General features: G+C 43.1%; 1 protein-coding gene across 2 annotated transcripts; it reads left to right on the forward strand.

Moving 5' to 3' along the window:
- The first annotated feature begins 3,246 nt into the window (after positions 1-3,246).
- On the forward strand, positions 3,247-12,094 carry LOC122183177 (fatty acyl-CoA hydrolase precursor, medium chain-like). 2 transcript variants are annotated; one of them, XM_042876965.1, is made up of 14 exons: positions 3,247-3,471; positions 4,252-4,456; positions 5,205-5,349; positions 5,771-5,904; positions 6,241-6,394; positions 6,987-7,088; positions 8,041-8,145; positions 8,276-8,344; positions 8,799-8,939; positions 9,025-9,111; positions 10,098-10,245; positions 10,454-10,585; positions 10,800-10,872; positions 11,270-12,094. In XM_042876965.1, the coding sequence occupies exons 1-14, from the start codon at positions 3,420-3,422 to the stop codon at positions 11,445-11,447; spliced, it is 1,725 nt and encodes a 574-aa protein (XP_042732899.1). In that variant the 5' UTR covers positions 3,247-3,419; the 3' UTR covers positions 11,448-12,094. The 2 variants fall into 2 exon arrangements, with proteins under 2 accessions (XP_042732899.1, XP_042732901.1); XM_042876967.1 differs by lacking the exon at positions 8,276-8,344 and having other exon boundaries at positions 3,252-3,471.
- Positions 12,095-13,437: the final 1,343 nt, after the last annotated feature.

The raw sequence follows: 13,437 nt of genomic DNA on the forward strand, positions 1-13,437 counted from the left end.
AGGAATTATGTAAAATACTTTTGAGGACAAAATAACGTGTCCCTTCCTTTCACCTTTTCTTTGCAGTTCTCCTATTTACCCTTATTCGCTGTAATTATGGCAGTGGATCGATTTCCACTTTGTGACCCTTTGCTTTTCCCTCGGTTCCCTCTGTGTCCACAAGAGAAGCCTCCCCTATTAATACAGTTAACAGATCTGTCTGCTCCTCAGGCTTTTCTGCAGCTTTGCCATTGCTGAGGAAGAATCTGGCAGCAATGTTGTGTTAATCGAGTTCAATCAATAAAGAGGTGTTTTGCAAGTAAAACTGTCTTTCTCGTGTCAGAGATACGTGTGATGCCCCTGAGGTTTTGGTCTGATTCACACACAGAAATGTCCTCTGAACTTTTTAAGGACAGTTCTGTTGTGTGACTGAGTTTTACAACTGAGATAGCAGTACATTTCTGACGGTTGCAGTACCTCGTCTGGAGCAGTGGTGCAGTGCTGGACTTCAGATTGCTCATAGATCTTAGGAAAGGAGAGAAACAGTCTCCGCTGCCCTGAGCTTCTTTCTTTTTAATGAGCAACAACTGCCTCAGAAGGATCAGGCGTGGTAGCATTAGCTTTGTGCTTTCTGTGTTTTCCATGGTGCTTTATTTACACGGCGCTCTAGGCTGCGCTCTGTGCCGTCTCTCAGTCCCAGTGTCTCTTAGCACTGGGTCACAGGCCTTCATTACTGGCACTGGAGAGAGACTTCATTTACCGGAATTACTCCAGCGCCCATTTCAGCTTGGACTGCCAAGAACAAGCCTGGATCGCAGCATTTCAGCATTGCTTCTCATGTGTTACTCTGAGGCTGCTCCAGCTGTCCCAGCCGTCTTGCTGACCATTCTGCTACCTTCCAGCAGCATGGTGCAGCTATGTGGAAGGTATGGGCGCTACTCCTTTCTTTCCTTCCCTTGCCTGTCTTTAATCTCCCTTCTGTAGCTCTGCAGGAATGTAAGATTGTTCCCAGCTTCTCATATCCTACTGTTACTCTCCGGCCATCTCTTCTTTCTGAATTACTTGACTGCAGAAAACATGGCAGAGTTCCCAATCTCTTTCTTCCCAAATCCTGTGGGCAGTCAAGACTTAAGAGATCAGGATAGTGTGTATAGCACAACCACTGTTTTGGTTAAGTGGCCCTGTCCCTTGTCCTTTGTTAAAGTATTTTGTGAGGGGGAAATGATCTTGATGGATTTTCCTTTCACGCACTCTTCCCTGTAGGACCTGTACTCCTCCTTTTAAAAGGAGAACATCAGCAGCATTGTATGTAGATGCACAGAATATATGCTCGTGTTGTGTGTGCATGCAGAGAAGTGCAGAGGAACTCACTTCTTATATGGAAACAAACTGTTCTCGCTGCATTTATTCTTTCCCAGAGGCTGAGTTAAAAAAAAAAAAAAAAAAAAAAAAACCACCCAAATGAGGAAGCGACCCCGCTTTAAATGCAGATTTCTAAACATTTCTACCCTATAGAGTTGAATCCAAATGTCTTTGTGGGCTCTCTTTTAGCTATGTGCCCATAAACATGAGGTTTGTCTCTATTTTTCAGCGATTGAAATCAAGACAGGTAGCAGTGCATTAGGGTGCGGGAGGCATTGTTCACTGATTGAACGTAAACTGCAAAATGCTCTCCATTAAAATGAAATGCCAGGCAGCATCCAAGAATTCCACTTCCCAGCTATGTAGCACTGTTTCCAGATTCCACTAGTTTAGTTTATGCCACTTAGAGTATGGGTCTCCACATTTGCAGAAGTCTAAGTCCAGTTGCTAGAACCTATGGCCTGGTAGGCTTGGTAGCCAAGGTGGTAAAGATCTAGGTCCAATCTGTTTATTTTATTACGTGAGTGAGATCAGCAGAGTGTACAGATAGCGTTTGCACAAGGAGTAATTTCAGCATGGCAGCTACCTTTGGCTTCAAGTTGGATATCGATGTGGGTGTGGATGTAGGGCTGAGACATTTTGCAGGATGTGCACATGAGCAGAAAAAAGAGAGTGCTACTGTGAATACAGAAGATATACTGAAAATATTTGTGGTGCTTAAGGACGTGGTTTAGTAAGCATGGTGGTCATGGATTGATGGTTGGACAAGATCAATTTCATAGTGTTCCCCAACCTGAACAGTTCTATGATTTTATGATTTTCTATGTGGATCTCGAAGAAACCTGTGTTTCTGTGCAAACTGATGTTAGGCCAATTTTCTTGGCATGAACTGTATTGAAGCAATTAAAAAAAGTCTCTCAAGGAACATCTTATGTAACCCCAAAATAGAATAAAATGAAGCTAATGCCCACATTGCCTTTGAACTGCCAGCTGTTTGCTCTCTGTGCAGTCCACTTTAGTTTTTCACATTTTCCTACATGAGCTGTAAATCACACCTGTGCAGACACGAACAGAGCATTAGCACACAGGACCATTATGTGCTTAATACACTATGTAGAACTGTCCTAATCACTGGGCTTAGGGCATGTGGAACTGAAAAAAAGGTGAGTCATTTTAAAGGCATATTTACAAAACAGGAATCCTAGGGTAAGATCTGCTGACATTTGTTAAAAAAAAAATAGAAACATCAATCAAATCAAAGCCTGAGCTTGGAAAAAAAAGTCAAATGCTGTCACAACAGATCGGTAATCTATTTCTATTCAGTGTTTTGTTACTTTTCTTTCATGTCATGCTCAAGGATAAGTGTGAGCTCACGTGGAAGTAAAGCCTCCTGATGTTTCCGTGGGATTAAAAGCGTTCCTACCACTCAAATTGTTGCATACGGCTCCTGTACTGCAGTTGTGGAGAAAACCTCTCTTAGCTGTTGCAAAACTCGTGTATGGTGAGATACCAGCCAAACATTTCTGAATGCACAGGACTGAGTGACGGGTGGAGCGCTGACCCTGCAGGAAAAGCTAGGATCTTTCCTGTACTGCTTTTGTCAAGAAGTGTGCATGAGTAGGAGAGTTTTCCGGGTCTGTTCTCTGTGTAGTGAAAGTAAGTGCTGACTTAATTGTTAAAGACGGCAATGGTAACGGTTCTGCAGCAGCAAGAATCTGCTGGTGTTCTGAGGACTGCTTCCAGTGCTTCTTTAAGCAAATCCCTGCTGCGTGAAGTGCTGTGAAGAGCAGTTATAAAGAGCCCTGGGCAGCTGGTGTGAGACTTGTGGGGCCGTTCTGCACAGCCCAAGGTTCCCCTATTCCCATGTACAGATAAGCTGCATTACGCTCCCCTTGGAGCAGTGCCATGCTGTCATGACAGTTGTTCAAGGCTGGTCCCGGCCGATTCGGTTCACAGCTTGAGCACTGCTTTCCTTATCCCTGTTTGCATTGCGCAACAGCTTTACTGGCAGAGTATAAAGGCAGCGCACAGAGTCGATCAGGGTGTGAGTAGGCTGCAGAGTGGCAACTGAGAAGAACATGCTGCTGTCCGTGATCCTCACCGCCGGGCTCACAGCACTCGTAGCTACTGGTAAGCTTCCAAAATGTTTTTCACTGTTGCCTGCTGCAAGGAGTTAGAGTGCGTGTGCAGTTTGCTTACCCGTGGGAGTCCCAGCTCAAAGGAGGCCTGAAGTCCCAACCCTGCTGCACAGAGCTGAGGTCTGAACAGCAAAGAGCTCTTTATTTCTTTCTCTGGCCTGCTTTCAGGCATTTGTCTTGTTTTTTTTTCACGTGGAGCTAGCAAAACTCAATTCCTATTGCAATATTTTGTCTGCTGAGTCAGAGATTCCAGTATACCACGTTTGTTGTTTGACTCTGATACATTTCACTCTGAGATTAAAGTAAATCTTACCTGAATGTTTGTGCCATTTGTGCATGCGTGCCAGACTGTTTTCAGGTATGGTAGAAGGTGTTTTCTGTTTGTCTGTAGGGTCTATCGAGATTCCCAAGTGTGTTTTGTGCACTCACAGATCCTTTCCTAAATCAGGAAATGCCTTTTCTTTATGAGGGCAATCCGGTGGACTTTTAAGTAAAACAATCCTCACCCGGTTAGTGATGCGTGTGGAGAGTAAGCACGTTACATGCTGCAGGCACGGTGTAGCTGAGGGAGATCATAGCTGGGAGCACTATCAGAATGGGGGCTGAACTTCAGTCAGCTCTAGCGATTAGCGTTTGTTGAAGGCTTGTGTCTGAAAAGGAGTTATTGAAACCAAGAGCAGGTGTGCATTCAGGTAGGCAAAGCTCTTAGAAAGCTGTCAGTTGCTCACTAGGAGACCAATCCGTGATGTGATGTTGTGCACACCCCCCCCAGGGCAAAAAGCAGAGCAGCCAGAAGTGGTGACCAAATACGGCACTGCCCGAGGATACCAAATCAAAGTTGATGCGGCTGAGAGGAGCGTAAATGTCTTTCTGGGACTTCCTTTTGCTAAGCCTCCTGTTGGACCACTGAGGTTTTCTGAGCCCCAGCCTCCTGAGCCATGGCAAGGTGTCAGAGATGCCACTTCCTACCCACCAATGTAAGTAAAGCAGGAAGAAAAGCTTTTATGTTCCCCGTGACTTTATATTACCTGCAGTTTGGGGACGCTGATAGGCAGGCTGACCAAAAGCCACACGGATAAACTCCTTGGTGTCGTCTCACCTACTCTCACATCTGCTACAGTGAATGCATTTCTGAAGAAATCTTCATAAGCTACTGTTTTATTGAGTGCTCTCTAATAGGCATCATAACTGAGCTAGTATGGACCTGATGACAGACCTGTGCTCTTTTGCGAGCACTTGGTTATGCTTTAAGCCGCGTGGCTTAGAAGCAGAAACAGAAAGAAGCTGAGGAAACGTTGGAATAAAATGCTGATGAGTCACGTGGTTGAAAGGACATGTAAGAAACTCCAATTGTGCTGCTGCCCCCCTTTGCTAACTCTACCCTAATAACTGCAGTACAAAAAGCTATTGAAGTTACGTAATAACTATTATGCATTTTATTTGAAGTGATTTATAGCTGTATCCATCTGCAACTATACTTCTGTAATGTCCTGAAACATGCAAAACTGCGATTGGTGTCAAATTGTACCGCTCTGGACTGTGGCCCCTTTTAACAGGCCTTGTCATAGCAACTCAAATGGATGAAAACATACTCAGAATTAAAACTTTACAGTATGTTTTCTGCTGCCAGCAATTGAGAAACGTACCAGAGATTTCTACTTTCAAAAAAGCTGCACATTATAGCTCTGAGATTTCCATTGATTGTTGTTTCTCTTAATTTTTCAGGTGTCTACAGGATAAAGTAACAGGACAGTTTGTTTCAGATTTAGTTACTAATAGAAAAGAAAAAGTTCGTCTCCAGGTGTCTGAAGATTGCTTATACCTGAATATATATACACCTGTTTCCACAAAAACACAGGAGAAGCTGCCGGTAAGGAAAATCAGTACAAAACCTCTAGCAGGCTCGATGGCTTCTGTGATTTGATGTGACAGATTGAGCCTGACCTTGAATCTTCTAACTGCTTCCTGAGGATGACAGTACTGTACTGCAAACTTGCAACCTGTACAGTATGTGGACTTACTGGCACAGTTTTTAACGATTGACAAATAAAATCTTACTGGTTTTTTACTTAGGCAGTGTTTGATTTCCTGCAGGGCACGGGTAAAATTCAGGTATTTAATGAAATCAGTGTGTGTTGTGAGGCTGCCAGCCTCCAATTTGAAAGACATTGACCATTTGTGAAATGTAACCTGAAGGACTCATGAGTGAAGCAGCACAAACAAGGGTATTCAGTCTGTGTCACAGGGAGCTCTTCCCTGTGCTGAACTGTTTCTGTTTGTTCCCCTTCCAGGTCTTTGTATGGATCCATGGAGGTGCATTAGTTTTTGGAGCAGCATCATCCTATGATGGCTCAGCATTAGCAGCCTTTGACAACGTGGTTGTTGTGGCAATTCAGTACAGATTGGGTATAGCTGGATACTTTAGGTAAGACAGGCTGTCTTCGATTTTGATAAACCATTTCTAATGTTATGCATGGAAATCCTTTGTGGAAAGGCCTGTGGAGTACTTGCTTTGGCAAATAAACTCTCTGTTTCTTAATTACCCATGCAGCAGTTGGGAGCAACTTACAAGTCCCAGGTCTGCTTCAGAGACTGCTGTGGCTTGATTGCTGGCCTGATCTCAACCCTTTTCAAGCCAATTCTTTTTCAATTACGCAGAGAGGCTCCTTCACAGCTGATTCCTTGTCCTGCACACTGTATTTATCTGAGTGTTGTTTTTTTCCACATCAGGCATTTAAAGAAGTCTGTTCTTTCTTTCTAGCACTGGGGATAGGCATGCTCGTGGTAACTGGGGGTATTTGGACCAAGTGGCAGCTCTTCAGTGGATTCAGGAAAATATCATACACTTTGGAGGAGACCCGGGATCTGTCACCATCTGTGGTGAATCTGCAGGGGGAATCAGTGTATCTGCTCTGGTAAGTTCACCACAGGCATGAATGCTTATTATTCTTTGAGAAAGAAACCCACTGTCCACGATCACTCTCAGTACATTAATGAAAAATCAGTGAGAAAACGTGGGTGGCTTTTGGGTAAAGCACACATCACCTCAGTCTGATACACAGCTGATAACAGTGCAGCTTCTGGCTGTTGAAAGTGTTCTTTTTGTACCCAGATGATGTCGCTTAGAATCCCAGATGTCGTTTGTCCTCTTCAAATTTGAATGTCCATTTGCTCCCGACTTCTCTCTTAGAGCTGTATTTTCCCCTTCTGCAGCACAGCCAGTCTGTTGGACGTATGTGTACCTGATTCATACCTGGCTTGCAGTGTTGTTCCCTGAAGTCTTGTAAGCAAAGCTTTATGGGAGGGGAAGGGCAGGCGTGGACTTATCCCTGTTAATGCTGCCAGAGACCTTTGCACAGCAGAGCTCTGATCAGAGGCCACAGAGTAACACTTGGATGACATTTCTTTCAAAAAAGGCAGTTTCTGATATTGAAGTCCTGTGTCATGAATAGAATGCATTTCCAGTAATGCCTGTTCTTGTTTCTGGATGCTGCTGCTTTTCTCCAGGTCTTATCTCCACTGGCAAAGGGCTTGTTCCACAAGGCCATTTCAGAGAGTGGTACTACAATTAGGGCTTTATTCACTGAAAAGCCTGAGAAGGAAGCACAGGTGGGTATTTTGTGGCATATTTAATGTTTTAGATAGTCTTGAATGTCTTAAATGGTGTATTCAAGAAATGTGGATCTTGGTCTTTTTTTCTTGTGGAATTTCAACCACCTTCATTAGAGACAGGATTCCTGTTTGCAGTAATACACGCTGGGTGAAACTTTGCTTTCCAAATACCCAAATATCCACAGATGTCTGAGTGAAAGCAGAAAACGGAGGAAGCAGAGGGAGAAGGCAGTGAATGAGTATGAAATGTACAGGAGTATACTGTCTTCAGAAAAAGTTGAGCTGCTGTTTTTGGAAGGAAAATGGCACCAGACATCTTTCCCCCCCACCTGGTGCCTGATGTGCTCACAGGAACAAAACTTCATTCAGCCTGGTTATAATTAAAAAGAAGAGCCCTATTCAACCCAATTTGTCATGTACACATGACAGATCTCCAAGGAACAATCTCCAGGAGCTTTGTTTTGCTAATCTGGGATGTAGAAGAGGCAGTGTTGCACTGAGGTCTATCTGTCTAGTGACAGCTGAGAAATAGCATTACTTCATCCAAAAAGACTGTGCATCATTGAGAAGGATGTAACGTGCTCTTTATCTATCATCTGCATGATCATATTCTATGTATGCATTACTCTAACTACCTTATGCCATCCAGACTTCTTAGCCCTGTTTGTTACATACCAGAACAAACTACCTTGTTCTGTTAGTGAATAGAGATATTTTGGAGGAGTAGGCTTTGTCTTTCTGTTCAGCCCACAGCATGAAGGGTTATGAAAGCTTCCTGTCTCACAGCTGAAATGCTACTGGCTTTGGTCCTTCCTGAGAAATTTTGACACCCCTCCAGCCCTCCACTCTTCCTACTCTGGACTCCAGACTCAGAGGCACATGAAGCCCATGTATGGGAATATACGGATAATTAGTAAATGAGAATGTGACTCGTTTATATTGATTGCAGAGAATTGCTGCTGCATCTGGCTGCGAAAAGTCCAGTTCTGCCGCTCTGGTTGAATGCTTAAGAGGAAAAACAGAGGAAGAGATAGAACAGATAACTCTAAAAATGGTAGGTGAAGTTATGCCTTGTATATGAGGGGCCTTTCAAATTTGATCATAACAGAGCATGCTGTACATGTCCTGTAATATTAAGAGAACTTGAAGAATATCTAACATCTGTCCCTTCTTTACATTTTCAGGTAGGACAACACTGCATCTATGCCATACCTCACCTGAAAAATGTGAACAGGTTCCTTCTCTTTAACTCTGTATGGGCAGTGAGCTACACGTGTTTCTCTGTTGGGTTCTGTTAAGGAAGGAGACAAAAGTATGAGAGTCACAGTCTCTCCTGGAGAGCCTGAACATTACTTAACATCATAACTATGTCCTTCTCTAAATTTCGTATCACAGTGCTAGGTTCCCTCTTCCTTTGCAGATTCAACTCAGAAGTTGGTTCTCCCCTCACAGCATCGCACATTCACAGTAGGATTGTGCTTGCTAAGAGCAGATGTAAACTAAGTGTAATCTACATTTTGTGAATATTTAAGATATAGTGCCAATATGCACAAATCTTCTCGGGTTCAAATATCCATTGAGGAAAATTACCTACATTTTCACTTGTGACTTTATTTGTTATGCTTTGAAAATGCTGTAAAATGTAAAAATGTTTCTCAGAAGCAAAATTTAAGTAAACCATTCTGCCTTTTGTTTGTATTTTTCCAGGCAGCTGTGCGCATCAGTGCCTGTGTGGATGGTGTATTTCTTCCAAAGAGTCCCAAGCAATTACTGTCTGAAAAAGCAATCAATGCAATCCCCTATATACTAGGAATAAATAACTGTGAATTTGGATGGGGCCTTCCTAAAGTAAGAAACTTATAATGGCTGTATTCAGATATACGTTTGTGAATATGAGATTGCCCCCTAAATATATAATCTCTTTGTTATGAAGATGATGAAATTTCCTGATTTTACACACGGTCTGGACAGAGAAGTTGCGCATCAATTGTTACAGAACTCATTAGAGTCATCATTTGAGGTAAGAGACCATTTCCAGAATAACCCAGTGCTACTTCTTGAGTGGGATAATTCAGTATTCATGTTTCTGAAGCTTCACATGGAGACTAGAAAGGACACCTGGGGATGGTTGGCACCAGGAGACCTGCGTGTAGCCATTGGAAGTTTTGCTTCCTTTTGATTTACAAAGCGCCACCTTTTAAAAAGGAATGCAGTGGAAATCCAGAAGCAATGCAGGCAACAAAACCCAAGTCCCATGACATTCAAGATGCACTAGGTTATCCAAGATACGCGTTCTACCAGCAGATATGACACAGCACCTACAGAACATACAAGCCTTTCTAAAGCTTCACATGGAGAATAGAAAGCTGAGCTGGGGATGCCTAAAATGGCACCAGGAGACCTGCATGTAGACAGGGGAGGTTTTGCTTCCCTGTGTTTTACAAAGCTCTCAGCTTTCTGGTTGCTTTGTGCTCTCCTGAAACTAGGAAACTTGAAAAACTGCAGACTAATAGGTTAGAATTAAGAAGCTGATAAACATAGCCAGTACTTGTAAAGGGTCATGTAGAGCCATAAGAATCTATCATAATCTGGGAATGGCAGAGCCCAGGGTTTTTCTGAAAGGGAGTAAGTAATGGCCATCTGCAGCAAGAAATGGATCTTATGCAATCCAGCAGGATTTCATTTCTCTTACGAGGGTTGTTTCCCCAGAAGGAAGAACAGAGTACCGTATCCATCTCTTAGCATCACCACTTGCTCTTTATCTAAAGGCATTTGAGAGCATCCTTTTTGATCTTGCAAATCTCTTCTCCCAGAGAACATCTATGCCAGGTAAAGGTGCACCACTGTGAACTGTGAGCTCTGCTTGGACGCAGCAGGGGATTTTTTCTGAAAGATGGTGATGTTTGGAGTCCAGCCAGGGACACACAGGTGGCACTCTCAGTCTACACTGTTACTCCTTTTAGGGTGGGTTCTCATTATGAAAAGTACCTTTCTTGTTCATTCCAGGGTGTTTCTTCTCACATTGTTGATCTTGTATTCAATGAATACATTGGGGAAGCAGAGAGCCGTGCTCAGGTGCGAGATGCCCTTTTTGATGCAATAGGAGATCACATGTTTACTTTCCCAGCCATTGAAGTGGCTAGGTACCACAGAGGTGAGTTTCCAATTCAGCATCTATTCAAACAAATGTTGTCTTCCATTCTTGAGTGTGTCTGTGGACGTTATGTATGTATCACACTTCATTATCAGAGGATCTGCTAGTGTTTTGATTTTGTCAATTTAGCTTTGGTGAAAGTTCATCATCATTGTTGACTGGCATTTGCAATACGAGCATTCTTGCGTTCAATTTTATTTTCTGTTAGATGCTGGCCACCCAGTCTACTTCTATGAATTTCAACATCGACCAAGCACAGCCTCAGGCGTCGTTCCAGAGTTTGTAAAGGCAGATCATGGAAGTGAGATTGCCTTTGTCTTTGGAAGGCCATTCTTAGCAGGTGATGTATCTGTGCTTGCTAAACAATTCTTTTAAAATCAACATTGTTATTAATTTCACTCACCTGAGGACTTTCAGAATAGAATTTTTTTTAGAAATAATAGAATCCATAGCTCCTTTGCCATGGAATTGATTACAGTGTATTGGAATTGACTGGACTGCTGTTTTTTGATTATTGATTTTTGAATATTGCCATTTCTTCTCTCACTTTGCAGGGAATGCTACGGAAGGAGAAAGTAAACTTAGCAGAACTGTTATGAAGTACTGGACTAACTTTGCTAGAAACGGGTGAGATCCGTAGCGCTAACTGCAGCTCAAGTTTTGTCTGTGCTGCCTGAAGCGTAGCAGCAGCATGGTAGTTCCTGTAAATGTGGCAGAGTTTAAGATAAGTACTGAAACAAATAGTTTCTCTTCTTAACGATTGCAACAAGAACTCTGGAAACGAACACGCAATCCCAAACAAAATCCAAGAGCTTTTTGTATCTGCAGTGGAGGATTAGATCCCCAAGTAAGGGCAAACATCATTACGTGTTTGCTGTTCCAGTGATGAGCTTTTTGATAAAAACATCCATCTGTTCAGCTACTAGAATCGTGCAATCTGAGCTCCTGTTAGTCTTCTGAAATGACCTCAGGTTGAGAAGTCAGAGCACAATGGAGAGGTAACTTTTCATTTTTGTGCTTCCAGAAATCCCAATGGGGAAGGCTTGGTGCATTGGCCTCAGTATGGTCTGGATGAAAGATACCTGGAAATAGACCTCATACAAAAGGCAGCAAAGAAACTGAAAGAAGACAAAATGGAGTTTTGGGTACAGCTCACAGAACAGATGAGGAGTGAAAGAAGGCGAGAGCACACAGATTTGTGAGAGCTGCAGAGGATACATTTTCCTTGTAAAACCTGAAGTCAAAATTAATTTGTCAGAATGCCGATTTTAATCTTGACTTTCTACTCACTAATATGCAAATTGTTGTCATGATCCCAGTGAAAGGAGACAATGAAGGGAAGTGCAAAATGCTCTTGGAAATAAAAATCAATAATGAAGTGAGCAGGTAAAAATAAACAGTCCTTCAGGCTCAGACAGACTCTAGCATCTTCTCAGTGGATATCTAAATTGAATGGTGTTCCTTTGAACAGGGAGAAGGAGGGGAATATTAGTAAATACACTGAAATCAATAAGAAGTTATACAGAATATATGATAGGTTTCAGAATGTACTGTATATTCATTCCACTCTTTTTATCAAGAAGATTGAGTCTGATATTCCTACCACCTCTTTTCACTTACTTTTAGTAAGTGAAATAGGAAGGAAATAGCTTGAGAGGAGGAGAGCGTCTATCGAAAAAGTGCCATGAGATCACGTGTTTTCTTCTTCTGTAAATTGTTAGAAATACATTGTACTTATGATTTTTGGGATGTATTTTCTTTCACATAATTTAGGCTGATTCCAAGAGAGTGCTGTGAAGGCCACTAACAAGTACGAACAAAGAACTTCTATTAAAGTGCAAACTGATAACCATACGGATTCTTTATTCCCATGTCCACAGACTGGAGAGGATGGGACTGGCAGGCTTGGGATGCCTCTCTTTGAAGTCTGCAGTAGCTGGGGCCTGCGCAAGCCATGGGGCTGCCTTTCATGGGCATAAAATCTGTATGTGATGGAGGCACTGGGCTGCAAAGAAAATAGGCACTTCTCCATTTCTGTAATTTATTATTTCTCAGCTGACTAGTGAGTGACATGAAAGACCAAGCAGCTCTGTGCAGCAAGGTGGCCTCTGCTTTCAAGTTGCTCAATTCCAAACAGGGTACTTCGCTTAGGAGGCTAAGCTGCAGAGGATGTGTGGTCTACACATAGAAACCTTCCACTGAGTTCAGGGCCCAAGCATATGTGTGCTGTTTTTTAAAGGAACTGCTTGCATAATCGTGAGGGCTTCGCTGCTGATTTGCATGAGGTCTTCTGGCATCAGTGCTGGCCAAGGTTACACACCTTCTGAGTGAGAGCTGGCTGGTCACCTGGATCTTGCTGCCCCAAAACGTGGAAGAAGAAAGAGGAGAACAAAACTGAGCTGGTGATGCAGCAGAGCAACAGCTGTTCAAAGCTGTCTGGCCTGGCACAGGGGTGGATGAAGATCACTCAATCGTAGAATCATTGAATGGCTTACGTTGGACCTTAAAGATCACCTCGTTCCAACTCCCTTGGCAGTAGGGTTGCCCAGGGCCCCATCCAGCCAGGCTTTCAAAGCCTGCAGACATGGGAGACATCCACAGCTTCTCTGGGCAGCCCGTGCCAGTTCCTCACCACTCTCTGAGTAAATAATTTCTTCCTAACACCTAACCTAAATCTCCCCTATTGTAGTTTTAAGCCGTTCCCCCTTGTCCTGTCCCTACTAGATGATGTAAAAAGTTGTGCAACAGGGCAGCGCTTTCAGGAGAGAGACAGTTCATGGTTACAAGGTTTCTTTAGATCGGCTTGCAGTACCACAAACCACTTTTGCAGGTTACCTAGCTCCATTCAGCAGCCTTTGCTGACACATAAAATAAAGAGGATTTGTTACATCAGCCTAAGTCTGGCCCTGGAGTACCTTTACCTTGGGTTTCCTTTTTGTTCTGCTCAATCAAGGCTTTACCCAATTCTAGAAAAACCTGTTTTCTTTTGCCCCGTAAGAGTGATAGTTGCAGCATCTCATCTGCAAGGGCAGTGAGCCTCACTGCAGTCCAGCAGCCGTGCCTGCATCTCATCTGCACTGAGACTAACGTGAGGTCTTCTTTCTTTCCCTCCAGATTTAACATCACAGCATAAGTAAGCTGGCTCTCGGAGCACAGAAGCAGTGTTGAGGAGATATGGCATGTCCAACAGTA

This window comes from Lagopus leucura, unplaced genomic scaffold, assembly GCF_019238085.1.
Source record: "Lagopus leucura isolate 7727_CA_CO unplaced genomic scaffold, USGS_WTPT01 Super-Scaffold_100017, whole genome shotgun sequence".
NCBI lineage: Eukaryota > Metazoa > Chordata > Aves > Galliformes > Phasianidae > Lagopus > Lagopus leucura.